The sequence below is a fragment of the Pelmatolapia mariae genome, linkage group LG14 (assembly GCF_036321145.2).
Source record: "Pelmatolapia mariae isolate MD_Pm_ZW linkage group LG14, Pm_UMD_F_2, whole genome shotgun sequence".
NCBI lineage: Eukaryota > Metazoa > Chordata > Actinopteri > Cichliformes > Cichlidae > Pelmatolapia > Pelmatolapia mariae.
In genome coordinates this window covers 19,842,895-19,865,896 of record NC_086239.1, presented here as the reverse complement: position 1 = coordinate 19,865,896, position 23,002 = coordinate 19,842,895, and the positions used below count along the sequence as shown (strand labels likewise).

The following is a 23,002-nucleotide window of genomic DNA, read 5'->3' as shown; positions in this document are numbered from 1 at the left end:
CGAGCTTTGCTTTAGGCTTCTCTGTTTAACTGTGACTATTTGCAGTGAAAAGAAGCTGGGAGCACATAAGGGATAGTAGGTATATTGGTAGTCATGTTTTGTTTTATGCCTTAATAGAAGCAAAATTGACTTATACTTACATAACACCTTTCTACTCCATTTGAGCACTCACAAGTGCTTTCTACTACAAGTCACCCAATCACATGCACTCACACTCGGATCAGGGGCAACTCAAGGTTTAGTATTTTGCCTAAGGAGTGTCATTAGCCAGTACTAAAGCTGGTTAATTATTGGGAAGCACGAGCATCTTCTTGAATCTTTTAATGTGGAAATGAGACTAATTACTTAGAAAAATAAATTCAGCTTTTAAAATCGGGACGCATTGGGACTTCCTTATAATGGCTAACAGCAGGAAGCAACAGCACAGATAAGGAAACCACACAATGAAATTCTTAGATCCCTTATGCTAAACCTATTAGATCTAGTTTAGTTTGCCGCTGCAGCTTTAACCCCTGCAGTTATAGTTTAGCCAGAGCTGTCTGAAGTTAAACACCTCGGGGGGTTTCAAAAACTTCTACAACTTGCTAACAGCTCAGGGAAAACAAAGCACTTTGGAAACATTTTGAAGTGTCCTCAGAACCTAAGGTGAAAAATACATGCATTGAAAGATTTCCAGGCTGCATGTACATCCTAGCCTGGAAAATGTGAGGAGAGTTTGTGTTTTTGAAATCTGAAGGCTCTAAGAGATGCTTTGGATTGCAATTTTGCAGAATTTGCTAATATTGGTAGCATCCATTCTTTCCCATTAGTGGTGGTCATACAACCCCACTGGAGGATATTCCTACCCCCCATGCTTAACAGCTGACAAATTGGGATAATTTTGTTCTCCAGACACTAAATCTGTTGACACTTGTTCCTAAAATGACTATGGCTTTTACAGGCGTTGATTTCTATGCTCTAAACATTGGTTTTGTGAAGAGATTGCAGATAAAGTGTTCATATCGACATCAGACCTCCCTTTCTTTTGGCAGTTCCTTCTTGTCTAGTCAACCGAGGCCCATAATGAGCTTTACAGGCTATTTAAAGTCTGCATTCGGTGACTCATTTGTAATGTCCGTTTGTTTCATTGATGGCCATAATAATCAATATTAATCTGCCCCGGGGAGCTGAAACTCTTGCAGAAGTCTGCATGTTTAATACCTGTTGTTATTAAGGAGTAACTATATGTTACCGCAGCAAATACAGATACTGTTATAAAAAAAAGATTTCATAATCAGAATCAGAAAACCTTTATTGTCACTGCACAGGACACATGCGACATTGCATTTATTTAGTTGCATGGCATAATAAATTAAAAACCATATGTAATAATATAAAAATAAAAAAGACAATGCAATGTATGAAACAATATACTTAAGAGATCAAAATACCATATGAATTTAAAATGCTTTAAAACTGTACAAAATATCATAAAAACTTTCTTAGACGGTATTCTGTTTTATATCAGTCCCCCATTCCAGTAAAATTAACCCTTTTAAAGCCAAATGTAGTATATTTGATGAGTTGTTGAGTGCTTTTGGGACTTATACATAATTTTTCTTCTACATTTTTAGCATTTTTATTTTAATAAATGACCAAAAAAGACGGATGTACCAAGTACGATACAAATTAAAGCTAATATATATAAATTGTTATATATTTTTTTTTTAATGGCCAGGTTCAATAAACACTCCGTTTTCAACAAATAGATTTTCCTGGCAATTATTTCGGGCTTTAAAGGGTCAAAGGCGGAACTACTCCGGCCCACCTTAAAATCTGACGTCACCACGAAGCTCCGACCCTGTGAGGTGAACGGAAGTAGATGGAAACAGGCAGGCCAGAACAACGAGAACAACTGTGGCAGCGGAAAGACGTCCGTCCGTGCGGAGCCAAATACCAAAATACCTGAGTGTAGTGTTTGTTGTTCAGTTACCAGTTCCGGATGGTGTAGAAGTAGAAGACAGGTCAACATGGTGGCTAACTGGGAACATGTCTCGATGACGCTAAAACTACGGGTGTCACTTTTCGCCTTTCTTTTCCTTTTTGTCGTCTCTCTTGGCGACGACAGACTGCTCGGCACACGAAGCGCCCGAGCCTCTACGGAGGAAGCGGTAGAAACTTACGACATATACTACAATTATAATGAACTAACGAAACGTTTACAGTCGTTAGCCCAGAAATACCCTCACATAGCTAACCTGTCGACTGTAGGGCAGTCCGTGGAGGGCAGGCAGCTGTGGGTGATGCGGATCACCAGGGACCCCGACAGGAAGTCACCGGGGAAACCTAAATTTAAATACGTTGGGAACATGCACGGCGACGAAACCGTGTCCAGACAGGTGCTGGTTTACCTAGTGGAGTACCTGCTAACCAAATACGGGGAGGAAGAGCGCATCACTGAACTGGTGAACAGCACGGATATTTACATCATGCCCAGCATGAATCCCGACGGCTTTGAGAAGTCCACAGAGGGGGACTGCAGTGGTGATCACGGCGGTCGAAATAACGCCAAAAATAAGGACCTAAACAGAAGCTTTCCTGACCAGTTCGATGAAACCACCGTGGATCCAGCTAATATCCCCGAGGTGATGGCAGTGATGAGATGGATCCAGGAGAAAAAGTCAGTATTTTTGGCGTTATTTGTCTTAAACACACAGATTCCAGATGTTTTTGTCCAGCTATTTGAGGTTTTGACTCGTGTGGCTTTAATACTTTAGCTAATCTGTTTCCAGTTATTGTCTAGCTAGTTGTGGAGATCAATGAGCAACTCCATTATTCACAAAGAAGTGCAAGGTTCACAGAGTAACACTAGCTTCACAGCTCTTTGCAAAGAGGGAATGCACCTCAGATCATCCTACATCTCTTTCATCATCACTTTTATACAGAAAGGTTCACAGTTTCATCCTGATTTAATGTACATGTCCATATGTTGAGCCTTTCTAGCGTTAAAGCTGGGGTTGGTTAAAGTCCTTATTCTTTATAGTTGTTCATGATATTCAGCCAAGGATAATTTGATGTGTCAGCAGTCAAACATGGCCAAGATTCTTTCTTTACTTCATGGCAAGTATAGACATGAACGTTATGGTAACAAAGAGTTTGGAGCACTGTGAATTTTATGCTTTAAAGCTAGTGTTATAAATCTGTCTTTATCTCCTTAGATTTGTGCTGTCAGGGAACCTGCATGGTGGCACTGTCGTTGCCAGTTACCCTTTTGATGACTCAGCCTCCCACGAGCGAGAAGGTCACTACAGCCCGTCGGCGGACGATGGTCTGTTTCGCCACCTGGCCCTGGTATATTCCCAGAACCACCGTGTAATGAAGACCGGTGAGCCTCACTGTCCTGATACGCCAGAAGAAACATTTAAAGATGGCATTACTAATGGAGCGGCGTGGTACGACGTGCCAGGTAAGACAGCCAAGTTTCTTTGCTCTTATTGATCTGTGCGGGGCAGAACGCCCTCAATAATCTATCAGGGTAAATGAGGTTATCTCACTGGATTTAGCGGAATAAACTGAGCTTCGTTAATCATATAATGTTTGTTTCTGCTAGAACTAAACGTATGATGTCCTTGTTTGTTTTTGGGCAAGGAAATAACAGTCCAAACTGAGACACTTTGTGTGTGTGAAGGCATGGGGATCAGTGGAACTGGTGTGTCGTTTCTTTGAATGAAAGCTCATTGTTGTGTAAGATGGTTTATTTAGTCATTGTTCTGGAAAGTCTACTTTGCCAAGCAGGTGAGTGTGGTTGCAAGCTGAATGTTTTCTGTTACAGCTGCATTGTTTGCATTGTATGTAGGCTGCAAGCTGTTTGAAGGGTCTGGCTTAGAGATCATTTCAGTTTTCTTCACACATGCACTGCAGGCAAGCAATCTTCTAGAGATGTGAAGGATAGTGCAGATATAGAGTATCCAGGCAGCACCATCACCTAAAACAGATAAAATATTTATGTTGTGAAGTTTAAAGATTTTGTTCATCTTCCATGATGGATTGCATGCAAAATATCTGCATTTGCATCAGAGAAAACATTATGCCACATTCCAGAAATGCCACGTAGCAAACCTTCTTTAAGGCTCTTTATTTCTTCATTAAATATAAGCTTGGTTAAAACAGAGCCATTATAATAGCGGGACATGGCATTCCAAAATCCATGCAACAATTCATGCAAAGATGGCGGTTGAAAAATAATTTTCAGTGGGGGGTAAGCTTTTTTTTTTCTTCTTCTTCTTTTTTTTTGATTGGTGAATCTTTTTTTTTTTTTTTTTTTTTTTTTTTTTTTTTTGTCCCAGTGATCATTGAATTTAAGATTAATTTAGATAAAACTTCACAATAACTGCCTCTAAAAGTTCCCAAAGTTGTTTCCTGATAGATTTCTAGTAGCAAGACTTCTTTGTAAAACACATTATAACGCAGTGTTCATCTAGGGTTCATTTATTTCGCTGCCTTGTTTAACACATGATAGCCAGTTCACAGCCTCTTTAATACATGTACATATAACAGGATATAGGTCGTATGCTTAGTGCTTTGAAACACAAAGAGCTTAAGTGCTTGCAGTGCTTCGGGATTTTGACCCTACTCCAAAACCAGAAGTGCACTGCTCATCGTGTTTGTGTCTGCCAAAGCCTGTAATTATGCAACATTTTAGAGCTGGAGGCCTTTTATGGCTCTGTGGGCTGACTCTTTTCAGTTGTCAATACACTGCATGTATCAGTTTCTTACATGAACTAAACTAAAAGCAGTTTGTTTTGTTTCCTTGACTGCAGTGTAATTTAGGCTGAAAACAAGCTCTTCTCTGAACCTGAGGGCCAGAAACTCAGTCAGCATGCTCCTCTCCACCTTTGTTTTGTTGGCTTGTCTGAGGGGTTGGGAGTTGGTGATGTGTCTGGAGCGTCGGGTTACCACACCGGTCTTCCTCTGTATTGCGCTGTAGTAGATGTCAGGTTAGCGGTGGATTTGCCTCAACCAGATTAACTGCTTTGATTAAACTCAAGCTTTGTGTAACTAGCGTGTCTTTTACTTTTTTTACTTGGGTGGCTGTAGGTAGAGCAGGTCATCTACTAATCAGAAGGTTGGTGGTTCAATCCCTGGCTGCTCCCGTCCCCAGTCTGCATATCTAATTATCCTTGGGCAAGATACTGAGCCCCAACTTGCTCAAAGTTGAGTATGAATGTGTGTGAAGAAAGAGCTTACGTGTGTAAAACGGTGTGAATGGGTGAAGCATGTTTTCGAATAAAGGACTCAAGTAAAGAAGCACTATATATAAGCACTTGTTCTTCAAGTTTCTTATATGAAACCTCCTAGTTTTATTAATGGACCTGTCTTCTCTATATGCAAGTCTGCAGACTCTTGCAAAGTCTGAGCTTTTTTATGCATATAGTATGAAGGTAATTTTGAGTATGTATGATAAAGGTTTTATGTTTATAAAAGTGTCTGTCAACCAGCTATTTGAGCAAAAATACTTAAGTGTCATCTGACTGAATGCACCTGTATTTTCCCAGCTGATTTTATAGTCTATGCAGTGAAACTCTGAATATAAAGATGGCTTAAAAGTAAGCACTATTTGTTCTTGTTTCAGTTTGTCATTAAATGGAACAATATTTGTTTACCACTTAGAGAAAAGGGAACACTAAATCATCACCTTAAAGGCTTAAATAGCAGGCAGTATATCCTCGTACTTATCAGAAACACAGTGAAAGAAAAATTAATGTTCAGGTTAAATATTATGGATCCTTGACTGAAACTTCCACTATTTACTCTGTGGAGGTTCACATTGTTAGTATGAGACACTTATTGAACCTCTTAGCAGCGATAGTATTCGTATCTCACTGATGAAGGTGGTGCCAAGAACAACCTTTGAATTGACAATGGGTTCATCTGTCTGCCATGCCACAGTGGATGAAATGTCACGGCTAAAACCGGACTAATGGCAGATGATGGAAGCGGTCAGGCCATTGTGTGACGTAATTAGTCATCCAGGCAAAGCTCCAGGAATCAGGAACAAGGGATTTGTTGTTTGGGAGTCAGAGCTTGAAATAATAATTGTGCATAACATGTAATCATGACCTACAGTCTTTTGACACAGCCTATTGTTTGCGTGCTCTTACTTTTGCACTGTGTTTTGTTCATGTAACCAGATCTGGTGTTATTGATGATGTGTGTTGCTGTCTCCAGGGTCTTATCTGTTTGAAATATTTTTGGCTCATTTAGTTGCTGTCTGTGCTGAAAGAAACGCGTCGCTGCATAGACACTTGCAAGAGAACAAGGTCCTCAATCTAATTTTACTGCATGAAAATACCGCTCCACAGCCACGATAATCTGACTGCTCTGCCAGTGTCTGAGTTCACTCACGCCTCTGATAACCACACTTTAAAAAAAACAGTCACCTGACATTTATACTCTATGCCCTGGGTTGCTATCTTAAATGTTTGACTCGGCTTCTTAAATCATCACTCTGAGTTCAGGGTGTGTCACTGGATCCGGTACAGACAGGACATGTAAGGTTGGGGCTGCTCTAGGCCTTTTTGTGTGTTTATCCAACTCCTGCATATGCAGGATGTTTGCTTTAAGTGATTTGCCTGAAAGACAGCGAGACTTGGCTAATATCTTATGACTACAAGTTTCTTATTTTTGTCATGTTGTTGCAGGCAATTGGATTTAGACATAGTTGAAACAGGGGAATGCCACTTAGTGCAATTATTCTACTTTAACAGGTGAGAGATTTTAAGACCTGTGTGCTGCTGGGTTGACAATGCCCCTACTCTCTCTGTTGTGAACACAGTGATTAAAGCGTTACCCTGACACGTCTAAATACACCACCCATGATCCAAATAAGCTCAGAGGCCATGCTTCCTATTAAAAAGTCAAATCTGGCTGGTAGCTTTAAAAATCACAGTTTCAGATAGTTTACTTGTTTAGCTGCAGCAAGAAGGAAGCTTTGCATTAAAGACTAGCTTTGAAGTCTTTGGAATTCTTTATTTAGACTGTTGAACCCCCTTTATAAAATAAACTTTGGTGTATATACCATGTAGACACACAAATGATGACTATATTTTGACCCTCATCTTATGCAATGACTGTGTATTAGAAAGGGAATCTTTCAGTGGTTGGTACGAACATAAGGTTAGAGTAAAGAGAGCCGTAAAAATGCATTTGTATTGGTATAGGAAGAGTTCATCACTTTGCTTGTAGCGTCCCTTTTTAGCTTCCATTGAGTGACCTGGCAGACAGACAGTCTCTCTGAGTTTCGGGCAGCCAAACAGCTGTCGCTTCACGAGGGATGACTCAGAATAACTTGTATTTTTCCAAGGCTGCTCTCTGAGTTGAGTGTACCATATCACCATCTGTCCTTAGGGTGGAAGAGATTCATTGAGATTTTCATTACTGCGTTTTTTTTGTTGTTTTTTTAAACATAGTAAAGCCAATAATACAACAGACAAGCAGACCAGGTTTATAAAATGGTCAGGAGTATGGCTATTTGGAAGGGTACTCAGTGAGTTCTACAAACAATCACAAAATTGCACAAATAATAGTAGTTCTATTAGTATTTAAAAAAAAAAAAAAAGATTGCAAGTAGTGCAGACTAAAGTGGTGGTGAGTATTGTGACAAGGTAGGGGCTTTCCATACGTTTTTGTTTTTTTTATTTTAAATTTTCCTTCTCAGGTTTACTTGCATGTGGCTTTGTTGTACATCACAAATTTTGTGTGCCAACATTTTCTGTTGTCTTGTGGTTTGCATCTTCCTCACTGAGGCTGGTGTAAGCTGGTTTATTGAAATTTTGATAGACCCCCTGCCTCAACTGTGTAGGATGAGGGCAGAGGGAAAAAAGAGAAAAGAAGCCCATATAGAAACAATGAAATGTGTAACAACAAACCAACAACTCTGGGCACTTGGTAGGGCGAGCAGCCGCACATCATTGGCATGCAGGTTTGGGGGCAGAAGTGTCTGTTGCATTTGGTTCCCGGGGCCACCAAGCCAGGAGTCATGGAAGCCTTCCAGCCAGGAAGCATCTGACTGCCTGCTCATGTTCCACAGGGATGAACAGCCTGCCCTTCTGTGTGTGTGTTTCTGTTTGCATTACTGGACTGCAAGGTGCCTTGCAAACCCCAGATGTCAGGGCTTGTTGCCACACTAACTCCCTCTGTAAACTTTGGCACTGAGGGGGACAAAGACAGACTTGAACCTTTCCAGACAGAACCTCTCTTATAATGAACAGTTCTGGCACTGCTGGATTACCGCTCAGGGCAGCATAGTATGTAGAATATGTCATTTCTGCATCTTTTATATGCATATTTTTAAATGTGACTTTAATATCAGTTTAGCTGTTTCTAATTTGTGCTTTTATGTACGTGTTTTTTATGTTCTTGTTCTGTTATCCAGGAGGGATGCAGGACTACAACTACATTCATGGAAACTGTCTGGAAATCACCATGGAGCTGAGCTGTTGCAAATACCCTTTAGCTTCTGAGCTCCAAAGGGAATGGGATCTAAACAAGGAATCCCTGCTAGCCTACATAGAACAGGTACATAAGAAATAAATTGTACATAAGATATGATGTGTCTTTTGTTTGTTTATATAAGAGAATAATGGCACAATCAACATCTCTGTCATGGAGTTTCTCCACTTAAGCCAAGTGTAAGGTTCTTTAACTTTCGTTGAAAATCATAATGGTCATTTAAGAAAATGCATACAATAAAAAAAAAAAAAAAAGTGGAATAAAATTAGCCTAAAGCCACACAGATGGTATTTTCAGTGAATTAAAAAAAATCACGTTATTACAAGTGTTTTATAGATTAATACCAACTGTAGTCAAACCAGTGATTTTATAACCACTGAGGGTTTCTTTGCACTCAAATTACTGCTCTCTTCCAGGTGCACATCGGTGTTCGTGGCTATGTGAAAGATGCAGTTAGTGGTGCTGCCCTCAGCAATGTCAGCATTGTGGTAGCAGGCATTCGCCACAACCTGACGACGGGGGAATACGGGGACTACTACCGCCTTCTGTTACCAGGAACATACAATATAACAGCTGTGACTTCAGGGTGAGTGCACATAACAGGTTTTTTACAAACAGAGGTTATTCATTAGTGGAAACACTTAATGCTGGGTCAGATCTCTAGTTTCAGTTCAGTGACCAGTGACGGCCCAGAGGCTGCAGATTGCTCCCTGCTGATTGCTACCAAGGGTTTTTTTTGATAGAGTTTAGGCTAGTTTGTTGGGTTAGACCAATGTTGATTTTGCTTACTGTATTTTCCGCACTATAAGGCGCACTTAAAATCCTTTAGTTTTCTCAAAAATCGACAGCGTGCCCTATAAGCCGGTGCACCTTATGTATGAATTCTGGTTGTGCTTACTGACCTCGAACCGATTTTATGTGGTACACGGCGCTCAAAAAATCTGTCAAAAAATGTTTTAGTGCGACTTTGGTAAGCTACGAAGCCACACCGCTTGATGTATTGTCGGAGCATTACGGCTGCCATAGTCAGGAGCCTCGCGGAGTAATCTGGGTCCAAAACTCCATCCCTTCAGGTCCCAAAGTCAAACGAACACTGCGGCATCATAGAGAGTTTAAAAACTGTCTAAATTCTTTCATCTGCAATAAAATGATCAGTGTTGCTGCTTTACCTGGTGTAACAATTAAGTTTAACATCCAGGCATCCATGAAAACAGAATTTATTACATTTAACGGAGTTGGAAGTTAGCAGCAAGTTAGCTCACTAGTTTCCACCTACACATGATATAGCATGTTCTGACTGAAAGATTTCTGAAAAAAGTAAAACGTACAGCCCTGCTATCACTTCCAACATAAATGAAGACAGAAAACTAAACAGCAGTGACATTTGTAGGGTTACTGAAGTTGGGTTAGCTGGTATATCATGATGTGCTACGTGATTGCTAGCGACACAGCCATGTTAGCATAAAATAAACAGTGAAGCTGGAGGCCGAATGCTATTGCTTGTTTCGCTTAATGCGCCTTATAACCTGGTGCGCCTTATGTATGAAAACAGACCCGTTCATCAACAGTGCGCCATATGGGCCGAAATATACGGTGAATATATATAAGAGTAATGCAAGTTAGACTAATGTGAAGTTAAAACAAAACGATTTCTTAATCTCGGGCTAACTAACTGTGATGGCTGCACTTACAGCCACACAGTGGTAATACCCACCATGTTAGTGTAGAGGCTTATAAGTAACATTGCATTCACATTTGTCTTTCTTTAAATATAGGAATTAATTTACAGGACAATAAATAACTGGTTTTGGTTTAGAGTTAATTCACATATCCACATAACACTGCATAATAAAATAAGTGCGCACATTTTAGTTTACACTGTTATGTATGATTAATCTTTTGTTTTCTGAGTTACCTTAGTTGCAGCTGTTTCAGTCCCTTGATTAAGGAGCCAAGAGGTGGAAAAGGGGCGGAGCAAGCTTTAAAGGAAGACTGCAAATTGGTTCATGCCATAACTCGGGACCATGGGGGGGAATTGGAGTTCATTATGTTAGGTTTTGTGTGTTTTACCCCTTCTCGTGTTTTTTGTGGGCTGATCAGCCACTATTTAAGTTTCCTCTTTGTCTCGTTAAGTTAGGTCAGTTTGTTTGAGTTATCAGTAGTGTTGTCAACTTTGAGTAGAGTTCTGTTATTTTGACCTCTTTTATGGGCCCAAGATTTTGATTCTTTTTGCATGATTTAACCACTTGTGTTTTTGGGTTAAATAAAAAAAATCATTTTTTTGGACTTTAACCTGTGCCTAAGTTTCCTTCACTGCTCGGTCCATCACACTAACGCCCAGTATTGTATAGTAATTGACGTGTGTCTTTTTCTGTTGCCTCAGGGCAACTTTTATTCACTAAAACAGAGGCATCTACCGACCATACCCTATATGGACAAAAGTATTTTTGAATTCAGCTTTTTTTAATGAGTTGTTCTAAGGAGTTGACTGAATGATTTTGTGCTATCTAGACAGGATTTGTTCTTCTGTTTTAAATCCACCCTGTATATATGATGCTGGTAACTGCAAACCCCATTGAAACCCTACGCCTTTAGTTGACGTGTACCTGCCTGGAAATGTAACTACACCTCTTGTCGATGAAGCTCACAGCTATTGTGATTGGCTTATTCAGTGCTCTTGAATAGTCATGCATTTCTAGCTGCTATTTTGCTGCAGTTTTTTGAGAGAATTACATCACTTCAATATAAGGAAAGTTAATCATATCCTCAATATAAGGGCTCATATGAGGCAAAAACAAGCTGGTACTGCATATAAAAGCCCAGACATGATTACAGGATAACTAACATGTAAAACATCACGCAAAAGTATGAATGCTGGTAGTGGTTTTGGTCACTTACACAGGTTATGTTGTACGTTCTAAAAAAAGCTTCTAAGCCAGCCATAATTGGATACAACTGTTGCAACAAACCAGTTAGTGAAATTTATTTTCTCTTGAATAATTGAAGTGGTATTATTACAAGACTTTAGGGAAAAAAAGTTACAGAATAGGGTCACTGAGTGCTGAGATGAATAGTAAGATGAGACAACCTATGCCAGATCAATTTTTAATTTGCCTCTCAAAGGCCATCAAATAATGAAATTTTGTCCATGTGACTGACATACTTAACCAAATGTACCTCCCAGAAGTATTATCTAACCATCAGTCTTTGTTAGTGTTTGTTAAGTAGTTTAACATGTGTTGCACAAGTTACTTGGCAAACTTCCTGATTAAGAGACTAAAACTGGAACTACAGCTTAATACTTCCTTGTGATGGGCTCACATGTCAACAGGTTTACATTCCCACCGAGGAATACTCTGTAGTTAGTGTCATATTATTCTGTAATTCTGTCAGTTCTCAGTCCTGTCTTTTTTTTTTTTTTAATCATTCATCATTCATGAACTCGGGACATGTGATTGTGACATGTGTTGCATACTCAAAACCAGCTTTGTGGTAGTTCCTGTTACAGTCGGCCTCTCAGTGATCACATTTTCTCAACACCATGCACACACATAAACTAAAAACAACAGCAATCACACTGTTACAGCTGATAATATTTACATGAACTGAGCTGATCTCAGCTCACATGATCTGTGAACATGACCTGTTCAGCAAAAAAAACCCTCAGAGATCTCTCTCTCTCTCTCTCTTTTTTTTTTACATCCTGTCCTCATTAGATTAAAATCTTTAATACAAGAACGAATACTACAAATACTAAATGTAATCTATGTTTACACACGTTGCCTGCATAGCAAGCTACATGACTCCTAAAACACATACCTGACGTACATAATTGGATCGAAACTTGGTTAAAAGAAATGGTTTTCTTATGGTACACTCAGTGGAAAGTTGTGTTGTATAACAGATTAAATCTCTTCAACATGTGCTTCTTTCACTGTACAGGTACAAATCAGTGACAGTCAGCAGTGTCGAGGTCTCTGAGGGCAAGGCAAAAGAACTTAACTTTACCTTGACACCTGTGGTCAGTGAGGCAGCAGGTAGCAGCACCACTGTGGCTACAACCTCAGTGCAGTCCATCAGCCATCCAGACAGTTCCACTACCAGCTCTTCTGGCTCCACCCAGACTCCGGTGGTTACTTCTGTTTCTCCAACTTCACACCAACTGGCCAACCAGCCACAGGAATTCCGTCATCACAACTATGCAGACATGGAGCTGTTTCTACGGAAGTACAGCAGCGAGTTTCCTTCTATTACCCATCTTTACTCTATTGGACAGTCTGTAGAAAAGCGTGAGCTGTATGTGATGGTCATCTCAGACAACCCTGACACTCATGAGCATGGTATGTGATGATATTTGATTTAATGTTTTATGTTTTTATACCAGTAAATCTTGAAAAACATCAAATGCAAACCAGAGAGTATCATTCTATCTGTTACACTCTCCCAGGTGAGCCAGAATTTAAATATGTGGCCAACATGCACGGCAATGAAGTGGTGGGTCGCGAGTTAATGCTCAACCTCATAGAGTACCTGTGTCGTAACTATGGTACTGACCTGGAGGTCACTGAGTTGGTCAACAACACCCGCATTCACATCATGCCTTCGATGAATCCCGATGGCTACGAGGTAGCTGAGGAAGGTAAGTAAAAGGGTCATGTGCATATTCTGTAGAGTTCTTTACAGGCTTGACTTATGGCTTTTGGATACGTAAGGTGTAACCTTACAGGCCTTAAACAGTAATTTGATTAAGTGTTCCTTGAGTCTGTGGCAACTATTAAATTACTGCCTTTGCTAATGAAACTGCATTACAAACTGACCACACCACATTGGTGTATATTTGATATCTTTAGTGGTCACAAAGAAAGAAGCAATTGACCCTGGAGAGAGACATATGAGGAGTAGCTGTTCTTCTCGGCAGAATTATATTATCTCCTTCCATGCTATGTCGTCTGTGTTAAAATAGCTTTCATTTCCCTTTGTGAGCACGTAAGTGTCCACAAAAGGAAGTGTATGAAGTCATACATAAGTGTCTGACTTAAGGGAAAGTTTGACAGGGCATATCCTCTGTTTGCTAACAGCTACTGTTGTTTGCCTATGTAAGGAAGTGTTGTGGAGGAGGAGCCGAGGATGTGTATATGCTGTGGTTACGGATGCATGTAGATGGCTGCTCATCAGTGTTTGTTTCCTGACAGGTGATACAAATGGCTACAAAGGGCGTAACAACACCAACAATTTTGACCTGAACCGCAACTTTCCTGATCAGTTCGCCAACATCACAGAACCCAGACAGCCAGAGACTAAAACTGTGATGAAATGGCTGAAGAGCATCCCTTTCGTCCTGTCAGCCAACCTCCACGGAGGCACGTACTGTACAGTGGTGTTTCAGTGTCGCGGCCAGCTTTTGAATGTGGTGATCTGCTAAGTGTTGTTAAAATTTGTAAATATTTTCTGTTTTATGGTTATGATAATTAGTGTTTTTAGTAACAAAAAATATTTTTATGTTCACAGACTACATTTTCTTTCCTACCCAGAGATTCAGATATTATTATTTTTGTGTGTGTGTGTGTGTTTTACGCTGTATTATTTTTGTTGTGCAATTCAGGGTCCTTGGTGGTCAACTACCCCTTTGATGATGACAAAGATGGGAATAGTTACTACAGCAAGTCGCCTGATGACAAGGTCTTTCAGCAGGTCTCTAGAGCCTACTCACAGGTAACTGGACACCATTGCTGTGGGAGCTGTTTGAGGCTGATGCTTATAGTTTCAACTTTTAGTACTAATGGAAGCTCATTGAAATCTGTGGAATGACTGTTTGAAAACTTGACAACAACAGTGATCATTGTTTGGTTTTACTTGTATGCAGGAAAATCCTCTGATGCACCAAGGACACCCTTGTGAGGACCTGTACCCTAATGACTATTTTAAGGATGGCATAACCAATGGTGCCCAGTGGTATAGTGTTCCTGGTATGCTTACACCTTTCATTAATTTTGGCATACTACATGTTTTTAAAAATTCACAAAACCCTTTTATATAAGAGGTTAGCCTTAATTAAGATCTATTTGAATTCTTCCTGGCAAAGATTAAGCAAGAAAGGCATTAATGATGCCTTCACAGATATACCCCATGTTATGTGCACTACTGCTGCTATACTGTAACGTATGCCGCCCTTAAGATGTGCGCTGATACCAAGCTGGGTGGTCTTTCTCCTTCTTAGCCTGGGGTACTCTGCTTTCAGTTTTTACAGAGAAGATTTCAGTTTTTGGTTGGTAAGACCTGAGGGATAGTTTTCTACTTTGCCCTCAGTATGTCTTTAATAACCGAGTGGTCAGCTATTTGCATGAGAGAGTGTTGGCACTGCATCAGTAGTAGTTAAACTATGTTTTCTGGCAAGAAGGCAGGGAAAAAAGTGTTCCTGAGAGAACGCAGTGCAGCCTAAGGGCACTATGGTGACTTGTAGTTCTAAAGTAGGTTTTGGCCTCGTCACCGGAATAAAAAAATTGTGATTTTTATTCTATCAATTTGTAAATTGTATATTTTTAATGTAGAAAAGAATTCCCTAATTTTTATATTTTTCACAATAACTTTTTTTTAATTATTTTTTCATGTTCTATTATGAAATTGTCAGATTATTTACCCACACAGTTTCTTGATATGACTCTAAAAAGGAGTGCATGTTTTTTCCAGGTGGCATGCAAGACTGGAACTACATAAACACAAACTGTTTCGAGGTGACAATTGAGCTGAGTTGTGTCAAATATCCTCTGGCCAAGGACCTCCCAAAATACTGGGATCAAAACCGGCGATCCTTGCTTCAGTTTATACACCAGGTAGTAAACATAGATCTCAACATTATCCTGAGCCTTCAGCGTAATTTTGCATTCACTCATGTTTTTGTGGGCATTTGCGTCTTTAGGTTCACACTGGCGTGAAGGGCACAGTTTCAGATATGTGGGATGGTACGGGAATTCCCAATGCCACCATTATTGTCGAGAAGATAAACCACAACATCACTACAGCTCAGACTGGAGATTACTGGAGATTGCTGGTCCCTGGGACTTACGCTATCACTGCCTCTGCTCATGGGTAACAGCTTTATTCAGAAGGAAAAACATAGTAGCCACATGAAATCTAGTTTCAGTATGTTTTTGTCTTATTGCGACCTTTATTTCTGTTATTCTGTTATGTTGTCTAGTTATAAGCCTGTGACGATCTACGCCACAGTCTCAAAGGATCGAGTGGAGGTGGTGGACTTCAGACTGACATCTGTGCGCTCGGAGGGTAACCGTCATTCTTCCAGTGGCCCCCGACCCACACAGAACCCATCTGAGAAGGAGTTTCAGAGCTTAATCAAGGAGCTCTCTGTAGGCCAGGGTTTGGATGAGTTGGTGAAAAACACAGCCACCGAGAGCAACTTCCGCTACCGACCCTCCAAAGAGATGTCGGCTTTCTTGAGAGGCCTCACGCTTAACTTTCCCCACATTACATATTTACACAGGTAAGAAGATTTTATTTTCCCCTAAACTGTGAGTTTGAACCAGTCTTTATTTTACTGCAGTGACCTATATTGTTTCTTTTTTTTTTCTTTTCTATGTCCAGCCTGGGCCAGAGTGTGGAGTATAGGACCATATGGGCTTTGGAAATCTCTAACAAACCAGGAGAATCTGAACCGTCCAAGCCAAATATTCGCTTTGTAGCAGGGATCCATGGTAATGCCCCAGTGGGGACAGAGCTGCTGCTGGAGTTTGCTGCCTTCCTGTGCATCAACTATGGCAAAAACCCAGCCATCACCAAGGTGTGCCTTAAGACCTCTTTATGATTATAACAACAGCATTTTTATCAGCTCTTTTTGGCTTTAAGGGACTTTAAGCTTGATTTATTTCTCAATGAAAATTTAGTACCTGTGAATATATGACTGTAATTGTTCCTTATCCATTAATTTTTTTCTTCTCCAGCTGATCAACGAGACTCGCATATTCATTGTTCCTTCTGTAAACCCTGACGGACGAGAACAGGCTGTTGAGAAGCAGTGCAACTCTACCCAGGGCTTGACCAACGCTCATGGCAAGGACCTGGACACAGACTTCTTTGGTCAGTTGTCTTGATTTCTGCATGTGTGAAGCTGAAATGAAAAACAGATTTAAAAGATCAGCTCTTCAAGTCAAGATTTCTTTTGAATGTGAAAAAGAAATGGTTGACATTTACATGTACCATTTACAAAAGAAAAAAGAAAAAAAAAAGATTGTCCAACATCTCTTTTTTTCTGTCCTCTTTAACAGGCAACGCATCACAGCGTTTGGTGGATCCCCAACCTGAGACCAGAGCGATGATGAACTTCATTCAAAGCCACCGCTTCACTCTGTCTGTAGCCCTTGATGGAGGCGCCCTTGTTGCCACTTATCCTTATGACAAGCCTGTCCAGACTGGTAATACCACTATGACAAGAAACAAAAAGTATATTGTGTATAAAAATCTGAGAACACCCGGATAGCTCTTTGCTGATGCTGCATGAGTGCAACGTGACTGTGGGCACCACTTTTCACACATATGAGATTCAGGAAACATTAAGATTAAATTGTTTGAGTTTGGAGAAAGTGACATGTGAATTCAGGTAGGAGACAAACATCCCTTGTGGGGACCCAACAACGCTTGCTGTAGCTCATGATGGATGACACTGTGGGCAAGATTTACTAAACAGGGAAAAATAGCATGTGACCCAATACCCAAATAGCACTCATAGGTGTTGTTAGATTTATGGGTGATTTACAAAAGATACAGTTTTCCAAACACGGGGGTGGTCAGTGCATTTCAGTATCAGCCACAAAAACGGTTTTACCTCAGCTCTTTGTTATCTTATAACTTTGCTCCTTTCTGTCGCTGGCAGGACCAGCAAGCGCACAAGTGAGAGTAGCCCACAGACCAGTTGTTTGTGACACTGCCCCCTGGTGATAGTAAAAACATGTAACTGATGGTCTGTAGAGCTGATCGCAGAACCATGTTTTCCCCATTACAGGCAGATAAATAAATCATTTGAAAACAGTTTCCTTAAAATCGCTGGATTCACTGTTTAATTATTGAATCAGTTATTTTGTTTTTCAGTTGACAATGAAGGCACCTTGAAGTATTTGGCAACTGTCTATGCAAGCAATCACCCCAAAATGCACCTTGGGAACACTGAATGTTCAAATAATGGGCAGAGTAAGTCATACGACTGCTACATATTCTTGTCATGTCGGTCATGCAAATAAGTGGTTAATGGCGAAGTTTTGCTTTACTCATTAGGCAACATCCCAGATGGAGTTATGAGAGCAGCGGAGAGACAAAGTCATCTGGGAAGCATGAAGGTAAGTGTGTGTCTGTGCTGTCATTTTCTGTAATTAAGTTGGCATCCATCATGTCATTGTGTACAATCTAAAAACAAAAGGCACTACTTCATATTTCATCGGAAATGGAGTCAAGAATGTTTGTTTTGAAAACTTCCTTGACAATTCTGAGAATCTTGAAGTTCTTTTGGAGTTATTGCTCAAGTGAAAATGAGAAGTAAAGCACAGGAAATGCATCAACTTATGTCCACATCTCCTTTACAGGACTTCAGTATGGACTTTGGCCATTGTCCAGAAATCACAGTGTACACTGGCTGCTGCCTGTTTCCTCCTGCTGAGCAGCTGGCCACACTCTGGACAGAGAACAAGAAGTCTCTGCTAAGCATGTTGGTAGAGGTATGATGCATGATTTTATTAGGGAACTGCAGCAACATTGACATTTATTTATTTTAAAAGTTATGGCTGCTGTAATACATAGTTTGTATTTTAATGAACTGTCATACAGCCACGCATTTCTCTTTGTTTCTGCTCCTTCCAGATCCATAAAGGTGTGCGAGGCATAGTGAGAGACAAGAGTGGAAAACCAATTGTTGGGGCGATCGTTATACTGAACGGAGGAGTGAGACTGTTTACTGTGGAAGGCGGCTACTTCCATGCCCTGCTAGCTCCTGGCAATCACAATATTGAAGCAGTCGCTGAAGGCTACCAACGCCAGCGTCAGAAGGTACTCTCTTCAATAGAATGTACTCGCTCGCAGGAAGAATAATATAATAGCTTACTGCTGTACACACAGACGCACACACCACACATAGTAATTATTTGTTGTTCAGAGGTTTATCATGAGGAGCTTCATTTAAAAAATTTGAAGCTTTTAGTCAAAAACATTAGAAATATGATTATTACAATCATCCCACGCAAGGATTGCAGATGGACAAAATGAAGCAACATAAAGACACATAAATAAGAATAACTCTACTACTACAGGTCTCATTTATGGTCTATATCTATGCAAGGTGTGGGACGTAGTAGACAAAATCTCTCCATCACCTCCACCTTTCCTTTTGGATGCTCTGCCATTTGAAGCATGGGGTAGGCCAGCTCTCTAAACAGATTTTCCTTGATGGTGTGTCCAAGCTCCAGACTGTAGGCTGCGAGCTTCCCGCATGGTTTAAAGAGCAAGGGATCCACCACCGAGTGATAAATCTGCTGGTAGTCTCGTACTGTGAAACCGTGGATCATGAGCTCGTCACTGGAGTTTTCCTCTTCAGTAGTGACAACTCTGTTGCTGCGTGGCAGGTCTAAAAGATCTGGAAGAGCGGCAGCATTCCTTATATATCTGTCATCCAAGGGTTTTTTGTGGCCCGTTTCTTTTTGCTCCCACACAAGATGCAAATCGTAAGCTGGAGCCAGCAAATATTTTCTCTCCTTAATCGTCTCGCCATATTTCTTAGGACATCGAATACTCTGCCTTAGACCATAGGGACGCATCTCATACCTCTGGAAAGAAGAGTGGTGTCAGTTTTGGTTGTGCCCCTTCAGGTTCTTTTGTGTGTTTATCATATATATTGCAACAAAAATATACGGTTACTGTGGGGGGGGAGAAACCATTAAGGTACTTACTCCTTGGTGTATTTTCAGTCAACATCACTAAAAAAAGGTCTGAAAATGTGGTTTTAATCCTTAATTCCTGAACTATAAGTACAGCTTTCCCATTTTTCTTTACACTGGATCGTGAAATCGCTTCTTTGCTGCTGAAAACAATCAAGCAGGTTGCAAAAGTAAGTCCTGAGATTCTTGTAATTTACCTCTGGGGTGAGTAAATTTAGATTTTTAGCACTTTTTCAGACATCAGACACAACCTGCAACAGATTATACAAAGCAGGCGCACCTGCGAGTAGCTCTTGCTGATTAGATAGTTAACAAGCCCAACTTCTAAGGAGCTTCAGCAGAGTGCTTAAAAACACTTTACCTCTCTGACAAAACAGCTCGATGTTTTCTTTTTGTTGCAAGTTTTAATTCCTTTAATAAAAGGACCAAAAAAAAAAAAACCCTAATGAAACTTTGAGGTCCAAATGCTTCAAATATCTTTTGAGTTGTTTGTGAAATCCTGGAAATCTGTTTGAAGAGCCTTAATTGACATGACCATCGACTTTCATTTTTTAAGAAGCCTCTGATGACTACAGGAGAGAAGTGATTCTTATGTTTGACAACTTTCTGCTATCTAACTTTTAAATATTTCTGCTATCTTTTAGGTCGTGGTATCTTCCTTTGAGGCTGCTAACTCCCTCATCATAGAGTTTGACATGGACAACAACATCTTTGGCCTTCCCAGAGAGTTCGTTGTAGCCAGTGCAGGTAAGCATGTCTTATAATGCAGCTTTTTGTCACCTGCTGAGAGCTGACGTCACATGACTTATGCTCCTTGTTCATGAACAAGATAGATTTTCAGTGTTTCAGTAGATTATGTATTTCATATTAAGTCTTAATGGTGCTAAAATCCACTGGCAGTGACTGTAGATCTCAGCTCTTTTGAGCAAGAGTGTAACTTTATTAAATTAAGAACAAAGTGAACATAATGCCAAGTCATGCGTGCATATTCTGTTCCTCCCCACAGCCGCCACCATGACAGCACTGGTGGTGACAGCGTGCATCATCTGGTGCGTGTGTGCCGCTAAGTCTAATCGCCAAAAAGATGGCTTCCATCGTTTGCGCCAACACAGAGACGATTATGACGACGAGGTCCGGCTCACCTCTATGGGCTCCAAAAAGTCCCTGCTTGCCCACGAGTTTCAGGATGAAAGCGAAAGCGACGAGGAGACGTTGTATGCCAACAAAATCTGAGGAACACAGCAAAAGTTTGTTTGTTTGCTCAGTGTTTTATTTGGAGCTCAGCCCCCTCCTCACTGTCTCCCAAAGATCAAACCCCTGACCCACGAGGACCACCATGAACTTGACCTCCATCTCTTTTTATGGCCAGTATGAAAGGGATGGAGACGGTTTCTGTTACACCAGTATATTCTGAGGACCCTCTCCCTGCCATCCTGTTGGTGTCTGGACTGCAGGGCCTGCTTTTTTTCTTTTTCCCTGCAGATATCTCTTATCAACTTGTTCAACATATGGAGCGAGGAAGAAATTAACAAAAGGAGGGTGGAGAAAGCGGTTCACTCCACCTTTGTCCTCATCCAGCCCTTATAGCAGCTTGCTTGTTTGTTTGTTTTTTGTTATCCGAGCCATCCAAGAATCCTCTAAGACGGCCACACATCCTGCCCAGCTGAGATGTCAAGCCGAAATGTCCAAATAACTTTAGATAAAAGTGCGTTATTTACTTGTTTCTCTTCACTAATGTCTGTGAGCACCATGTATTTATTTTTGTAACTGCTTTGAATTAGAAAGTAGGTTATTTCTCTGTGTCCAAGCCTTTGGGAGACTGAATCCAGTTCTGTGCCTTGGCTTCTATAAAGTTTACAGTCTCAGTCAGGCTGTAATGTGTGGCAGAAAGTAATATACTGGAAATATAATACCATAATACTGGAATTTGATCCATCTTATACTCAGGTGGAGTGAAAGAGAAACTTTTTTTTTTCCTTGCCTTCTTCTTCTGCCGCCCCCTCCCTTCCAAAGATGAGTAAACCATCAGGGAGAGTGTTACAAGGCTTGAATGAAATGTTTACCAGAAAGTGGAGTGTGGACTTGATATATGTAGGGTGGGGGGTGATGTCGGTTGGGGCGACTTGCACAAATTGGAAAGAATCACCCTTAATTTTTGGCCACAAAAAACAATGAATCTTTAAATCTGTAATCATAAAAAGAATGTATTTTCATTTCCTTTTTGTTTTAACAATAAGTTTGTTTGCAAGATAATTTATCTGTATATGGAAACTTACTACTTTTGTGGCTATCACATTTTGATCACAGATCACTATATGTGTAATCTTTCACTATGATTTGAGTTTTTATCTGAATATATTTGGCTTTTTTGCCTTTTTGTACTAAATATTTTGATCACAGATTGAAAATCAGGTTTGTCCATTCATGACTGTCTAAAACACCCATACCACACCATATAAAGGTTTTATAATCTTATATCTTTCCTGACTTATTTTAAATTGCAGTGATTGAGTTAATTATGAGATTGGTTGAAGTTTTTTGTGTTGATAGTCCATCAGAGACCCTTTTGTCACTGTGTGAGGAACAGTGACAGCTGGGATAGGCTCCAGTCCCCAGCAGCATGATTTCAAATCACTGCGCTGGATCCTTGATCTGTTAAGTATCTCCTGGGTTGGAAAGTCACTCTGTGATTTCTTTACATGGCAGTAGTTTGAAGCAATACATGTGTGTTCTCTAAAGAATTTGCCCTGATTTTCAGTTTGAGTTGAGATTTCTTGACATCTGTGTAGGGAGATACTTTTGTACATTATTTTTCTTAAACTGTGTGTGTGAGAGAGAGAGAGTGGCACTTTTGAAGTTAAATGCGTGCCACAGTCGGGCAGTTTTGTGTGAACATTTTATATGAACTGGAATCAACTGTAAATAATGTTGGCAATTGTAAAAGGGGCAGCATCTCATGTTAACCATGAATCAACATGCAACAAAAAATTTAAAATCCTCTTTGTGATGTGCACAAAAACTTACAGAACACAATCAAATAAAACTTCTCACAACACATGTTGCTTTTATGTTTACTTGTATGATAAAGAAATAAGAGTAACTTAATTATGAGGCAGTTTTATTGCACTAAATTAGTAGGAAACTGGGGATTTTTCACTTGTCAAATTCCCTTGTCGAGGAAAACTGAGCCAAAAATGAATGAGGGAATTTATTTCCCAGATACCTGCACGTGGTGGTAACTTGTACCGATGGAAAGCATCGGCGGAGGGGGGCTTACTGGGCTTAAGACTGGGTAATTTTTTCAGAACCCCTTTTGGAGTATAATTTGTTTCATAGTTAGATGCCTGACTGACAACTGTATAAAACAAAAGCTACAGACAATATTGGGCAGCACGGTGGTTCAGGAGTTCAATTCCACCATCAGGCCAGGGCCTTTCTGTGTGGAGTTTGCATGTTCTCCCCGTGTTTGTGTGGGTTCTCCCTGGGTACTTGTCCGGTCTCGAGACATCCAACTCTACCAGGTACCAAAGCAAATCATTCGTACTGTACAAATAATGTAAGTATGATGGTGTATCACAAAA

At 40.3% G+C, this 23,002-nt stretch overlaps 1 protein-coding gene across 1 annotated transcript; it reads left to right on the top strand.

Annotated features, from left to right (window-relative positions):
- The first annotated feature begins 1,848 nt into the window (after positions 1–1,848).
- Positions 1,849–22,476, top strand: cpda (carboxypeptidase D, a). Its single transcript, XM_063492759.1, has 21 exons — positions 1,849–2,659; positions 3,198–3,445; positions 8,414–8,556; positions 8,907–9,076; positions 12,433–12,830; positions 12,938–13,129; positions 13,683–13,850; positions 14,093–14,202; positions 14,354–14,456; positions 15,178–15,320; positions 15,407–15,576; positions 15,686–15,988; positions 16,090–16,285; positions 16,446–16,581; positions 16,770–16,916; positions 17,590–17,688; positions 17,773–17,834; positions 18,078–18,209; positions 18,352–18,537; positions 20,066–20,168; positions 20,428–22,476. The coding sequence occupies exons 1-21, from the start codon at positions 2,010–2,012 to the stop codon at positions 20,652–20,654; spliced, it is 4,086 nt and encodes a 1,361-aa protein (XP_063348829.1). The 5' UTR covers positions 1,849–2,009; the 3' UTR covers positions 20,655–22,476.
- The last annotated feature ends 526 nt before the right edge of the window (positions 22,477–23,002 follow it).